General features: G+C 50.7%; 2 protein-coding genes across 5 annotated transcripts in view; both read right to left on the bottom strand.

Moving 5' to 3' along the window:
* Positions 1-2,145: 2,145 nt before the first annotated feature.
* LOC118546994 (uncharacterized protein C2orf72) lies at positions 2,146-10,123 on the bottom strand. Of its 3 annotated transcripts, none has more exons than XM_078071449.1 (3): positions 9,467-10,123; positions 8,094-8,204; positions 2,146-4,799 (listed from the first exon to the last, which is right to left on the bottom strand). In XM_078071449.1, exons 1-3 carry the CDS (start codon positions 10,056-10,058, stop codon positions 4,660-4,662), a joined length of 843 nt encoding a protein of 280 aa, XP_077927575.1. In that variant the 5' UTR covers positions 10,059-10,123; the 3' UTR covers positions 2,146-4,659. The 3 variants fall into 3 exon arrangements, with proteins under 3 accessions (XP_077927575.1, XP_035966021.1, XP_077927576.1); XM_036110128.2 differs by having other exon boundaries at positions 8,094-8,207; positions 9,467-10,121; XM_078071450.1 differs by lacking the exon at positions 2,146-4,799 and adding an exon at positions 4,806-6,091 and having other exon boundaries at positions 8,094-8,207.
* Positions 10,124-12,667: 2,544 nt separating this feature from the next.
* The window catches only part of SPATA3 (spermatogenesis associated 3), a 41,187-nt gene continuing 40,129 nt past the window's right edge, over positions 12,668-13,725 (bottom strand). For both annotated transcript variants that reach the window (XR_013446804.1, XM_078070004.1), the window contains one exon: positions 12,668-12,854. The gene's annotated coding sequence lies outside the window, so the exon portion shown is untranslated. The remainder of the gene's footprint in view (positions 12,855-13,725) is intronic.

Here is a 13,725-nt window from a genome sequence, read left to right as displayed (position 1 = left end):
CCTGGGCAACCGACAAGCCGATGCTGGAAGCCACTGCGGGTCCCTGGCTGGGGATCGGGGGTTGGGGGGGGGGGTGCGGGAAGAGCCACACCAAACCCCCAAGACAGGTCTCCTGCACGTTTCCAGTGTTCTAGACTCTTGCTTTCACATCGGGTAGCCCCTGGCAACAGGTGCTACTGAGCACTGGAAATGCGGCTATTGCAAATCCTGGAACTGATTTTTAAATTCAATTTTATTTTATTTCATTAAAATTTAAAGACTGACGGCCAATTTAGTTATTGGGAAACTTTTAAGTACATCTGGAGCAATTTGAGATGTGAATCTCCTTTTTCAACTATGAATTTCATGAAATCTAAATACAGATCAAGTATTTTGGATAAAAATTTAGTGTCTAAATCAAGCTGTTAGCGTAAAAGTCTCATAGTATTTCAAAGATGCAAACTGTCTCATTACAAATGTTTTATATTTAAGTGGAAATAATACTATTTTGGACACACTGGGCTAAATAAAATATATTATTAAAATTAGTTTCATCTGTTTTATTTTTTCCCTAATGTGGCTACTAGAAAATCTAAACCTACAGATGTGCCTGGTGTTAGATTTCTCTTAGGTGGGGCTGGTCTAGACCTACCCAGAGGTCTTGTTCCCTCTGACCTCCCATCCGGGCCTGGCCCTGTTCTCTGGTGCTGGCACAGGCCTGACCAACCCAGACTGAGGGGCAGAGGCTAACGCTGAGACCCCCTCCTGCCAGGGAGCAAAGGGCTCAGAGTGGCTGCCCTGGCAGCTAGGGGTTCTGGAATGGGCAATATCCCTGGGATGGCAGGTGGTTAGGGTAGTCAAGAGTTGGAGCAATGATCTGAGAAGCCCTCATTAACCAGCGAGGAAAAGAAGAAATGCAGGGCAGGAAGACAAGAGACCCAGTGTTCATAACCAGGACTCAAAATGCGGGCTTGGTCACAAGGACTAAGTGCCTAACTGCTCCTAATGAGTGCAGAACAGGACAGCAACAAGCCTGAATTAAGACTTAATATTGAACTCCTACCTGAGGGTCTCTGAATTTCACCAGTCAAGTGAAAGGCAAAAATTCCTGCCCTTGCAGCAGGAGTCCCGGTCAGGGAGCTCAGGGAGGAAGGCAGACAGGGCTCTCGCCCTTGCCAAAGCCCTGGACCCACAGTGGCCCCAGTGCCCGGGCCAACTTTGGACCTGAGCAATTCCACACCCTTTGGAATCTCTGTGAACCACGGCATGACCCAGTGAGTAGCCTCTGATTCTGCTCCCAGTTAGGCAGCCCTAAGTATAATGCAACCTGAGGACTCTGGCTCAGGGGGCCAAAAGCATCTGGAGAATTCATGCAGGATCCTGGTCATCCACCCTGCCTTGTACCTTGTTTCCTTTGAACTCTAAGATTACACAAGCAACGGTCTGTCTCAATCCTCGATCCACTAACACACAAGACCAGGTCAGAAGGGGGTTGTGCAGTCCATGGGTACAAAACAAAAGGCTCTCTCCACTGCACTGGTTACGTTTGCCATCCAAACAGGACAAAGTGCAGGTCTCGCGACCACGGGGAACCAGCCCCGCAGCGTGGTGCTGCTACCCTTTGAAGTTTAGACTGCTATCAGGTTAACACGGCTGTCATCGACTTTTCCCGTGAGCTTGGGTCCTGGGTTCTCTGCTGGGGATAAGAGGGGCTTGTTGAGAGCACATTGGTTTGGGGGCCTTGACCCTTGGCCCCTTTGCAAGTTTGCCCTGTTCCTGGTTTGACGACTGAAGGACTCCTCTTGCGTGGTAAGTCTTGGAGACAAATACTTTGAGAGGAGAGAAACCAAGATACAAATATTATAAAGGACTCTCTGAGACTTAGAGAAAGGCCATTTTGTCTCGTTAAACATGCTCATGTGTGCACACGAACGCACACATCCTGTTGAACACTGAGCCAAATGCTATCTTTGAAAAAATCTCTTTTCAAACATTTACTTTCCGGCTACATCTTTTCCAATCCCAGCCGATTGGGTTGTGGAGATGTCAGCAGGGCTGGAAGGCTTTCAGGCCAAACTATTCCTGAGGTTCCCACCTTTTGCCCAGGCGCCCTGCCCCCAAGGGCCCCTGTGAGGAACGCTTTATGAGAATAAAGGGAAAGATCTGTTCTGGTTTTGATAGACAGCAATGAGGTACTGTTTGGTTTTATTAGATATAAGGAATTATTGAGTCAAGTCAGAAACAGCACAACTACTGCCATATTAGAAGGATTAATACCCACCAGCCCAGACTGTGACTTGACCGGAGGCCCTCACCAGTGGTATCACTGACCTAACCCAGGGCCTCTATTCCCAGACAGGCCCACCGCAATCTTCATGCCTTATAGGAGTCCTTGGGGAAGAGACCTACCACCAAGGTCATCCCTTCCGGCACCTAACTCTTGTGTCTGCTAGAAAATACCAACTAGATTATTCCGAAAAAGATCGCATATAGCCATGTGTCAAGAAAGCCAACTGGGGCCCCAAAGGATCTCAGTCCTGTGTTTCCCGGTTGGAAGCAGAACACAAATCTCAGGAAAGACCTTCTCTCTTCAGCTAGTCACCAGAGACACTGAAAATAATGAAAAAGTTATATGTAATCCACTCTTTACCCCACAGGCTTGCAAACTCAAATGTCCACTGGGACCAGGCGGGTGGCACGTATGAGTGAACTGAAGTGGAGAGGTGGATTAGATAGGTGGGAAGGGGGCTCCACTCAGGGGAGGGGGGTTGCAGCGAACTGGACATGATGGCATGCCCCATCCTCCACCCAGAAAGCTAGCTTTTTTATGTGCAATCTCTCAAGTTTCAAATATTGGCAACAAATACAAAAGGTTTTTAAACACAGTAGAGGCTGTGCCTTGTAACTTCTGCCTTAGAGAATTTCCTACCTTAATAAAAGCTCCCCCCCCACCAAATAATACAACTCTGACCCAATTATTACAAAGAAATTAACAGAGAAATAGAAAAATATAGCAGCTTCGAAAACACCAGTCTCCCCATTTTAAAACAAAATCAACGGTAATTCATTGAATTCACTCTCGTGTAGGAGGTCAGCTGGGTCTACCTATTGGTGAGACAGCTTTGCATTATTAAAATGACACCTGCTGCTAACCAACCCCAAATATGATGTCACCCTGCCTGCCCTCATGCTATCCCCATGAGGCAAAGAAGGGACAGAATTAGGCTGCTTATTATGAAGAATAAATTGAAGCATAGAGCCAGGGGGGACCCTCCTTGATATCACACAGCCCCTCAGCCACAGGTTTCCAATTCCACATTTTGGTACCAGAGATGAGAGCCCAAGTAACTATTGGAAGGTATGCAGCACCTTGTAGAACCCTGGGCAGAGAGTAGCCCAGCTGCGTGTCTGCCGAGCAAATCGTGCACGAATGAATGAATTTAGCTACTTCCCTTAGATAGTGCTTCCTACCAGGGAAAATCAGGAGCTGCTCTTGCCATTCCAAAGACTTCATTTCTCCAGGGGCAGGCGAGGAAGGCAAGGGAGTTAATACAGAGTTCCTTCTACGAGTGAACAGATGGCTCTCCTGGCTTTTAAGGGAACATCATCAACCCTGTCCGACTCATAAACAGAGGAAAAAGGATTCAGGAACTTGGCACCTCTGGGCTGGGTCTGCTTTGACCTTGGACAAGGGCCTGAGATCGAGAGAAAGTCCCATGTTCTTGTAATCCATACTCCTACCTTTCTTGTTTGGTGCCATGGGCACTTCCCAGCATCCTTATTTTCAAAGGATTTGGCATAGAAAGTCAATGTCAACATGAAGAAAGGGGGCATGCAAAGCAGGTGGCTGTCTTGGCTCTGACCCAATAGGCCCCCAGGGCAGCAAGCAGTGTAGTCTTTATGCTGGCTTGCTCTGGGAGCCAAGGTCTCAGGAAGCCCAACCCTCTCTGCTGGGGGCGGGGGGGCACACACTTCCTAGAATTTCACAGGGAAAAGGGATTGGCTCATCCAGTTTCTTGAAGGAGCCATGATGGGCAATTTGGGTGGAACAAGTCTTTGCTGTTGGAGATTGTCCCGTATGTTGTGAGAAACCCACTAAGTGCCAGGGGCACCTCATAGTCACAGTAACCCCCCTCAAAACACACTCTCTCACACTCACCCACACAAGTTTCTATTGCTGCCTGGAACGGCAGCTAGCTCTTGGTTGAGAGCCCCTGGGCTTGTTTGAGAAACACAAACACTTGTCTGTTTCACAAACACAAGCCCCTAAAAGTTCAATGACATGTCCAAGGCCACCCCCCCTCCCCGATCTGATGACTTCTGGTCCACAGTCCTTTCCAGATGCACTTGAAATGACGGATGCTAATGCAAACACACCATGGGCTGCCACAGAACCATAGACCCTCAAAGAAGACAGCCATCTGTCCCAATGCGTAGGAAAACTGAAGTACAGAAAGACCAAATAACCTCACTGTGATCAGAGAGTGAGCAAATGTGAGGTGGGGGGCAGGCTCCAGGAAAATAAGTTTTCCTAGCTGGTTCAACGCAGCAGTCCCCTTACAAGTGGGGCCTTTGAAGCTACCACCATTCCAAGGTCAACGTGGAGGCAAGGGGGCTCAGTGAGAAGGAGCCAGTCCCCAGCGTGCAGGTTAGAGCGCGGGTAGCCCAGCCGTCCAGCCTTCATCTCGATTCTCCAACGGGATCTGCAGGAGTATGGACCAGTCCATCACAGGCTCTCGGCCCCTTCCCGGGGTCCTCACAGTCTCCGTTGGGACATATGGCTGTCAGTACCAGCTTCTCCTCAGGGTCCTGGAGGTGATCTGGAACACAAGAGAAGGAATCACCCAACCAGAAGGTCAAGTTTAAGAGTGAGTAAGCCAGGAATGAAAGGGGAGGAAGTTGGCCCCAGTAAATATCTACTTAAAAACCACAGTAAAATACATATCGAGAACCTTAAAAATGTACATACCCTTTGACCCAGCAATTCCACTTCTAGGATTTTATCCCAAGGAAATAATTAGGAATAATTAGTGGAACTGCCATCTTGCTACCAGCCCAAGGATGAAATGACACGGAGGGTGGCCCAGCGGAGAGAAGGAATGAACCTGGGTCCTCAATGGGGTCACTGGGCCCCAGAATCAATCAGCTCTGAAGCTGACTCTACCTGTAGACTATCTTTTAGGTGAGATACTGAATGTTCTTGCTGTTATCTATGTCAGCTTGAGTCATGGTTTCTCTACCTGCGGCTGAAAGCATCCTAAGCTATTTGATGTCCAAAGAAGAGACTGGTTGAGTTAACCATGGCTCACCCACATGATGTGATACAGGCATTAAAAATGATGCATAATCCCTGCTGAGCAGGGAGTCTGCTTCTTCCTCTCCCTCTGCTCCTAGCTCCTGCTCATGCAGTCTCTTGCTCAAATAAATAAAATCTTAAAAAAAAGGCATAAAATTCCATAGAATTAAATACACACACACACAGACACACACACAAATACAAGTGAAACTGGGGGAATCTTAGTAAGATCTGTGGATTGTTTCAATGCCAATATTCCAGTTGTGATATTATCCTATAGTTTTGCAAGATGCTACCAGTGGGAGAAACTGGGCCAAGCGTACACAGGATCTCTCTGTACGATTTCTTACAACTGCATGTGAATCTACAATTACTTACCATTCCCCTGGAAGAGAAAAGAGGTTACTGATATGTAATTACTGCCATGGAATATTGCACACTCACAATCTGTTATTGTGAAGGAAGCAGATTCCAAAAGAGTACGTATAAATGTCTGTCTGTGTAATCTCATATTTATTATGTATAAATGCATATGCATAGTCTATGAATGCAATTTTAATTAATACATTCACTTCTACGTGAGATTAAATAATTTGTTATATGATACAGGGATGCCTGGCTGGCTTAGTCCGAAGAGCATTCAATTCCTTTTTTTTTTTTTTTTAAGATTTTATTTATTTATTTGTCAGAGAGAGAGATGGGGCAGAAGCAGGGGGAGAGGTGGGCAGAGGGAGAGGCAGGCTCCCTGCTGAGCAAGAACCTCGATGCTGGACTTGATCGATGCTGGACTTGATCACAGGACCGTGAGATTGTGACCTGAGGCGAAGGCAGATGCTTAACCGACTGAGCCACCCAGGCATCCCGAGCATGCAACTCTTGATCTCGCGGTCGTGAGTTTGAGCCCCACGTGGGGTGTAGAGATTACTTAAATAAAACTTTAAAAAAATTGTTATATGCTACAGAGAGGGGAGTTATCCAAGATTTATGTAAAATTATTTATGATTCCTTTGCTTTATTATTTTTTCCCTTTGGTTTCCAGAAATATCCAAAATGATGATGGAGAGACTGAAGTTAACATTTTTGCAATGGAATGCTTTAAATATCTGATGCATTTGGCAGATGATTCACGTATTATATAGAAGCGTATTTATTACAATTTAAATAGCACAAGGAGATATACAGCTAGGTAGACAGACAGATGGGCAGAATGGTCTATGCCAAAATACAGATGATAATTACTTTTGAGGGATGGGAGTAAGCAAATGATTTTCATACTTGTTTTCCTTTCTCAAATTTTTTGAGCTTTCACCCGTGATAGGCAGAATTCTAAGACAACCCTTAAGATTTCCACCCCTCGGTGCACTCATCCTGTATCATCACCTCCTTTCAGTGCGGGTGGAATCTGTGACTAGGATGGGAGGGTCACTCCCTTGATCAGGGCACCATAGAGGACAACAGTGTGAGTTCCTCCTGTGGTTGAGTGACATAATCGGAGACCAGAAAAGTCTCCTGCTACTTGAAGCAGCAGCTGCTGCGTTGGAGAGACGTGTAGAGGGATGGCTGTCAGAGCTGAGAAGAGCCCCAGCTGACGGCCACCAAGAAGGCAGCAGAGAAGTGAACTCTGCCCACAACCACGTGAGTGCAAAGGACTTAGGCTCCAGAAAGGAATGCAGCCTGGCCGACCCTCTGATGCGGCTTAGTGAGGCCCTGCCCAGACTCCTGACCCATGGAAATCGTGAAGAATTAATGCGTGTTGTTTTAAGCCACCGAGTTTGTGGTAACTTCTTACATGCCGAAGGAAGGCTGACACCTCGCCTAATGATTTTTTCAAACGTAAGGGACACAAGAAAAGTGTGTTTTAAAACACTGCCCATTGTTTCTGTAACAGAGCGGTGCTGTCGGGTACACGTTGGGGCTGTGGGACACATACATTTAGCTGCTTACAACTTACTCCCCCAGTACTTTCTAGCTCTCTCACAACAGCCTTAGCAGGTGCTCCCGTGGACTTCGAAGAACTGTGTTTCCCCCCCTTCTCCCTTTAGCGGCCTGAGGATCCTACCCTAGAAAAGGCTTCTGGCTAAGTTCCTTCCCCTTCATTCCCAAACTGCCAGTGTTGGGTCCAAGCTGCCCATTGTCCCTCCTAGGACTAGACAGTCCCCTCCTAACTGGCTCTGCCTCTAGTCTCTCCCTGCTCCACAGTCTTGTCACCTCTCCAAAACGCCCCTAATCTGGACACCCCTGCTCAGAAATGGTCAGCAGCTCACTATTTCTGAGAGCCTTGGGTCTAGGGTCCCGATTTGGTCCCAGCTCTCCTCCTCAGCCCTCCCAGTCCCCTGTACCTCACCGCCCCCCACCCGCACTCCTAACAGGGGCTCCTTTTCTGAGCATGACATCATGCCCTCAAGCCTTCGTTCATACTGCTTCCTCTCCAAGGCTTCCCATTTCTGCCTAGGACAATCTCTAACCCTTAGCTCTGATGTCACGTGTTCCTGATGCTCCCTGGATCCTCAGGGGAAGATGGAATGCATCTGGCTCCAAGCACCCCACCGTGCATATGGCAGACACCTGCCTTCCAGCCCTGCCCACACCAACTGCATTCATTAGTGAGAGATCCATGGGGCTAGGGCCCTACTGGGGGGCCCGTGTGCCTGTTGCCCGGTGGCAGGAGCACCTCACATCACTCACCTCCATGCTCTGCACATGGCAAATGCTCCACGGATGTTGGTCAACTCTATCCCTCAGGTCCCTGTGTGCACAGGACCAACCCCATAATCCCAAGCACCTGGCCCTCAGAAGGCCAGGAAGGCAGCACACTCACCCTGAGCTGGGTCACCGGGGGAGGTGGCATCTGGATCCTTCCCCCGGCTCCAGGGACCCCAGGAAAAGCACGCCAGCAGTGCCGGGAGGCCCGGTCTCTCCCAGGGTCCTGCTGCTAGAAAGAACACAAAGTCCCATATGCCGCAGGTGAGCATGTTTGACAGGACTGAGAGATTTTCTGTTCAGCAAACCAAGAGCCTCAATTTATCAACCGCCCTGGTTTCAACCGTTTGATTAAAGAAACAAAGATTCTGGGGGCGCCTGGGTGGCTCAGCTGGTTAAGTGTCTGCCTTCGGCTCAGGTCACGGTCTCAGGGTCCTGGGATCGAGCCCCAACTCTTTATTTTTTATTTTATTTTATTTTTTTTAAAGATTTTATTTATTTATTTCACAGAGAGACACAGTGAGAGAAGGAACACAAGTAGGGGGAGTGGGAGAGGGAGAAGCAGGCTTCCCGCAGAGCAGGGAGCCCGATGTGGGGCTTGATCCCAGGACTCCAGGATCATGACCTGAGCCGAAGGCAGACGCTTAACGACTGAGCCACCCAGGCGCCCCGAGCCCCAACTCTTTAGCAAGAAGGGAAGGCTGGAGGGCTTGGAGGGCAGCAGGTGCTGGGAAGGTGGGGGCAGGAAGGGATCTGGGAGTGCAAAGAACAATCCTGCATCCCTCAGCTTTGCCAGATCCAGCTATACTTAGTGTATTTTAATCCTGAGACCCTGAAAAGCTCTTGTAAAACCTTCCGTACCAGGTGCTGATGGCAGTAGTCACTCAGGCTGGGAAAAGACCCTCACTCCCCTCCCTACGCTTCAGGAGAACGTGGAGAGAAACGCAGCAGTGGGCGCACAACCAGAGTGGGTAGCCAAGAAGGATTAGAAAATTCTGGGCCCTCAGTCCCCACACCCTTTCCCCACACTCAGAGTCCTGGCATCTATTCCTATGACCCCATGGCGCATCCCTAGCTGCACAGGGTCCTAGAAGCTCCTGGTACCGCCAAACGCCGGTCCCAGTTCTGTTCCCCTTTCCACCTTGAAACTTGGGCCTCCTGAGGCTTTCTCACCTCCTCTCCCTCCCCCCCAGCTCCCAGCCGAGTCCAACCCTCTCTCCACCAACTTTCCTGCCTTGGGCTGGTCTGCTCGGCTTTCCCAAGCCCCTGCGTCTCTTATGCCCTCTGGATCCTTCGGAACAGACTGGACCCCGTGCCCGGGGCCCGCTCCACGCCAGCTGGAAGGCCTAGCGCTAGGCACCTCCCCTCTCTGGGCCTCAGTTTACTGTGGTGCACAAGGAGTGAAGCTGACCTAAAGAGTTCCAACTTGGGGGCCCCCCCCCCGACCCCAGCCGCCCACCGCCCGCGCCCTCCCGGGCCTCGTAGTCTCACCTGGTCGCGCGGGCCCGGCGGCTTGTAGCGCCCTGCAGGCGGCCGCCTGGACGGCCAGGCTGGAGGCCGGGTGGCCTGGGCAGTAGGCGGCCGCCTGCACCGGGCCCCCCGCCTGGCGGCCGAACACCGCGCGCAGCAGCGCCTCCAGGAGCCGCAACCCCGGCGCCACCGCGTCCTCGGGCCCGGCGTCGGCCACCAGCACCCCGACCAGCGCCGCCCCGGCCCGCCGGCGGCCGCGCACGTCCCGCAGCATCTCCCGCAAGCGGCGCCGCGGCTCGCGGGCGGTCAGCGAGGACGCGCGGCACAGCACGAAGACGAGCGGCGAGCGGATGGCGCGCGCCCCCGCCGTCCCGGGCGCCCTCTGCGCCCCCGGCGCCCCGGTCCCCGCGCCGCCCGCCTTGCCGGCGGCTTGCTCGGGAGGGAACACGGCCCGGGCGAAGTCCCGCAGCAGCGCGCGGCTCTGCTCGCGCTCCCACAGCTCGCCCACCAGCAGCACCTGCCCGCGGCCGCCCGCCGCCTCCACCAGCGCCTGGAAGGGCAGCTGTGCCGGGCGCGCGGGCCGCGCCGCCAGTTCCTCCAGCTCGCGCTCCATGCTCGTCGCCGCGCGTCCTCTGCGGCCGCCCGGGCCCTGCGGCGCCGGCTGCGCGCCTCTCGGGGCGCCGGCGCTGGGGCCCGGGAGGACACGCCCCCGAGGGCCAAGCCCCGCCCGACTCCCGGCCCGCGGGCCGGGCGCGGCTGGGCGGGGCCTGGGGCTTTCCCCGCAAGCGCCCTGAGGGTGGCTCCTCCCGCAGACCTTGCGGCGGACGCGGGGACACCGGCCGTCCATCCGTTCGTCCATCCATCTATCCATCCATCCATGCGCCGGTTCCGTCATTCATTCAACAAACACTTGTTGAGCACCTACTAGGTGCAGGGCAGCCAAAGGTGAAGGAAGACAGAAACCTACCATGTGAACAAGTTAGGTCGGTTTGAGACCCGGAGCAGATACTTCCGGGGAGTCCGTGTAGTTTGGGGACCGGAACTTCTTGGGGGGGGGCTGCCTCTAACTGTGCTGCTTTGGAGTGTTGGTGGGAAGCACCGGAAAAGGGAATGCAGAGAAGGGGGTCGGGAGGTGAGAAAAGAGGGGAAGCAGGGGTTCCTTCTCTTACTTCTGACACTTAATTCACCTTTTGGGCTTTCAGCATTTAACAAAGGCTAATCGAAGGCTCATTATTTCCACAAATACTTATTACCCTGGGCACTGGGGGGGGGGTGAAAACCAAGAAGACAGCATTACTCCCTGTAGAGCAGAAAACTTAGGAAGGCAGATGTGGGCACTGATGGTGCTCGGATCCGGGGTGGGGGTGGTGTAGGGGGTGACAAGAGGATGTCAGTAGGCCAGGTTAGAAGCAGAGATGCGTTTCCTTTAAGTCTAAGGGTCTAGGTCAGCTTCGTCCAATGGAACATTCTTTGATGATGACAATGTTTTATATTATCTATACTGTCCAATGCAGTAGCCACAAGCCACATGTGACTATTATTACTTGAAATCTGGCTAGTGCAACTGAGGAGCTGAATTTTACATGTGATTTAATGTTAATTAAACGTAAATAACTGCATGCGGTTCATGCCTGCAGCATTGGACTGAGCTGGTCAAAGCTCTTTACTTCCACTTTGTTATACACTGTATAGACCAAAGACCCCTTTGGGTCCAGAGCATGTTCATGCTCAGCGTCTCCTTCTCCGTATAACCCCTAATCCGCTCTTCAGTTACCCTATTCCCTGTCCCGTATAATTATGCTGAAATGTCTCCTCCTAGAGAATTTGTATGTCCATTCAATAAAACACACCTTTTTTGAGCACCTACTGGGTGCAAGCAATGGGGATTAGAAGATGTAGAAGCAGCTCTGCTTTAAGTCTAATTATCCAGCAGTTGTTTTAGCCAATGTTTGGAGTAAGGACCCCGTATCTTTGTTGCGAGTCTAGTTAATATAAACCTCTTCCCTCTGTGTACCGTCTTTGCTCAGGGCAGAGATCCAGGGGCTTGGGTAGGAAAAGCCCCAGATTTGGAGCAAGAAGCCCTGAGCCAGAATCAGGGTTGGGTTCTAACACCAGCTCTCATCTTGTATTTATTGAACATCTCTGCCATGTACCATGCCCAGTGCTGAGGAGACAGCTGGGAACAGGCCAAATTCCTGCCTTCATGGAGGGGCTGTTCTAGGGAGCGCTGGGAGAGAGAGAAAAACAAAACAAAACAAATAAACACATAAATAACTGCTTCAGTTGGTGATCGGTACTATGAGAAAAGTGATGCATGGCTGACAAAATGGTCACATATTGGAGATGCTGACCCCTTCCTGTGCGTACAATCCTGAAGATGCCACAGAAGCAAGAGGGACCTTGATGAGGATTAAGAAAGGAATGTAAAAACCATAAGAACCTGCCCCCTCCCCCCATCCTACTTCGTCGGAGGCAGCAGGGGGTTGGGTCATGGAGTGTGGGAAGGAAAGGGTAGCCCCTGCACATGAGGGCTGGGTGCTGTAGAAGGGCATAGGTTGAGTGAATGTCTTGTAAGGAATGTGTACTTTTCTCTGCCTACATTGACTTGGATAGATCATTGCCCAGCCCCAGCCCCCACCCCCCAGCCCCAGCCTTATGGCCGTCACTGCCATGATGCTCTGAGGCAGAAAATAGTTGTGCTAGTCAGGAATGGTAATATCAGGCTGGGGTTAGAAGCATAGAACAACGACCAGACCTGGCAGCCCCTAGCAGTCCTGGCCCTTCTTCCCCCTCCTTGGGTCAGGGCATTCCAACCACATGACCTAGCTCATGAAAAGAGTAGTGGCCAGGGGAGAGTGCCCAGAAGTTCCCTGAGAAAGGTGCCTGGTAAGTTTTGGGGGGTCAGAGGCACCTGGGGGGTAACCAAATTTACATTGTAATGCCAGAGGCAATTACCCCGTCCCCACCCCCCCCACCCCCACCCCGTTCTTTGAGCGCCCCAGGAGGAAACAAGGTAGAATTTAGGCTTGAGCCTCTTTTAAGGTAGCCAAGGTAGCTGATATCCAGGAGACCATCAATCACTCAGAAAAGTAATCAGAAATCTGGAAAGTTTAAGACAGCAGATTTACAATACCTGAATTAAGATTCATTTCAGATACTAGTAACACAGACTCCAAATAACAGCTAGTAATAACACAGACTCCAAACACAATGAAAGTTTATTTTTCCCTTTTGTAGAAGCGTGGAGGTGGACCATTCATGGCTGATAGAGTAACTTTGTATTACCAGTTCTTTGAGGGCTCAGGTTTCAATCCAGATCACTATTCCCCCATCTCATCGTCATAATCCAAACTGGCAGTGAAAGCGCCAGCCATCACATCTGTATTCCAGGTACCTGGATAGCAGAGGGCTGAGGAAGGAACAAAAATCAGATTGCCTTCAGATTTCTTAACAGCAACACTGGATTTAAGATGATAGTTGCATACTATTTTTAAAGTATTGCAGAGAAAGAATTTGAACCAAGATTTTGATTTCTGGCTAAATTATCAGGTATTTATTTATTTTTATTTTATTTTTTCAAAATTATCAGGTATTTAAAGGATCAGAAGGTGTCTCATATAGAGCCCCTCTTTGAAAACACTGTTGGAGGAAGCACTCCAGCAAGAAAAGAACGAAATACAGGCGTGCAAGAGTAAGAGGGATTCAGTCGCTTGTTTGAATCACTGTTGTCTACGAAAGGGTGCAGTGTGGAGTCGGCAGAGCACAGCCTGGGTACGTACAAGCTGCAGAGGTGACAGAGCCGGGGTGTGGGGGGGGAATGGAAAGTTCCCGAGTGAATGGAAAGGGAACTGACCCCATCTAGGTCACCTCTTTGAGGTAGAGGGGAAGACACAGCAGCCGGCCAGAGAACTGCTCTGAGTTTTGGACTATCTCGCAAGCCTTGTCTAAAACCAACACGCGGGACGCCCGGGTGGCTCAGTCGGTCTGCCTTTGGCTCAGGTCATGATCCTAAGGTCCCGGGATCGAGTTCCGAGTCGGGCTCCTTGCTCCGCAGGGAGCCTGCTTCTCCCTCTGCCTGCAGCTCCCCCTGCTTGTGCGCACTCTCTCTCTCTCTGTGATTAAAATAAAATAATAATAAAAATAAATAAAATAAAACCAACACGCTCTGCCCCAAACTATTTATTCTCTGGCTTTAAATTTCCAGGTAACAATTCCAAACCTTCCAGTGACGGGATGGAGGATGAATCAGAGAGGAGGTGGGTGTTAAACAAAGGTCGGAG

Source organism: Halichoerus grypus, chromosome 4 (assembly GCF_964656455.1).
Source record: "Halichoerus grypus chromosome 4, mHalGry1.hap1.1, whole genome shotgun sequence".
In the NCBI taxonomy this organism is placed as follows: Eukaryota; Metazoa; Chordata; class Mammalia; order Carnivora; family Phocidae; genus Halichoerus; species Halichoerus grypus.
The sequence above is the reverse complement of the archived record's forward strand: the minus strand, read 5'-3'. Positions and strand labels throughout refer to the sequence as shown.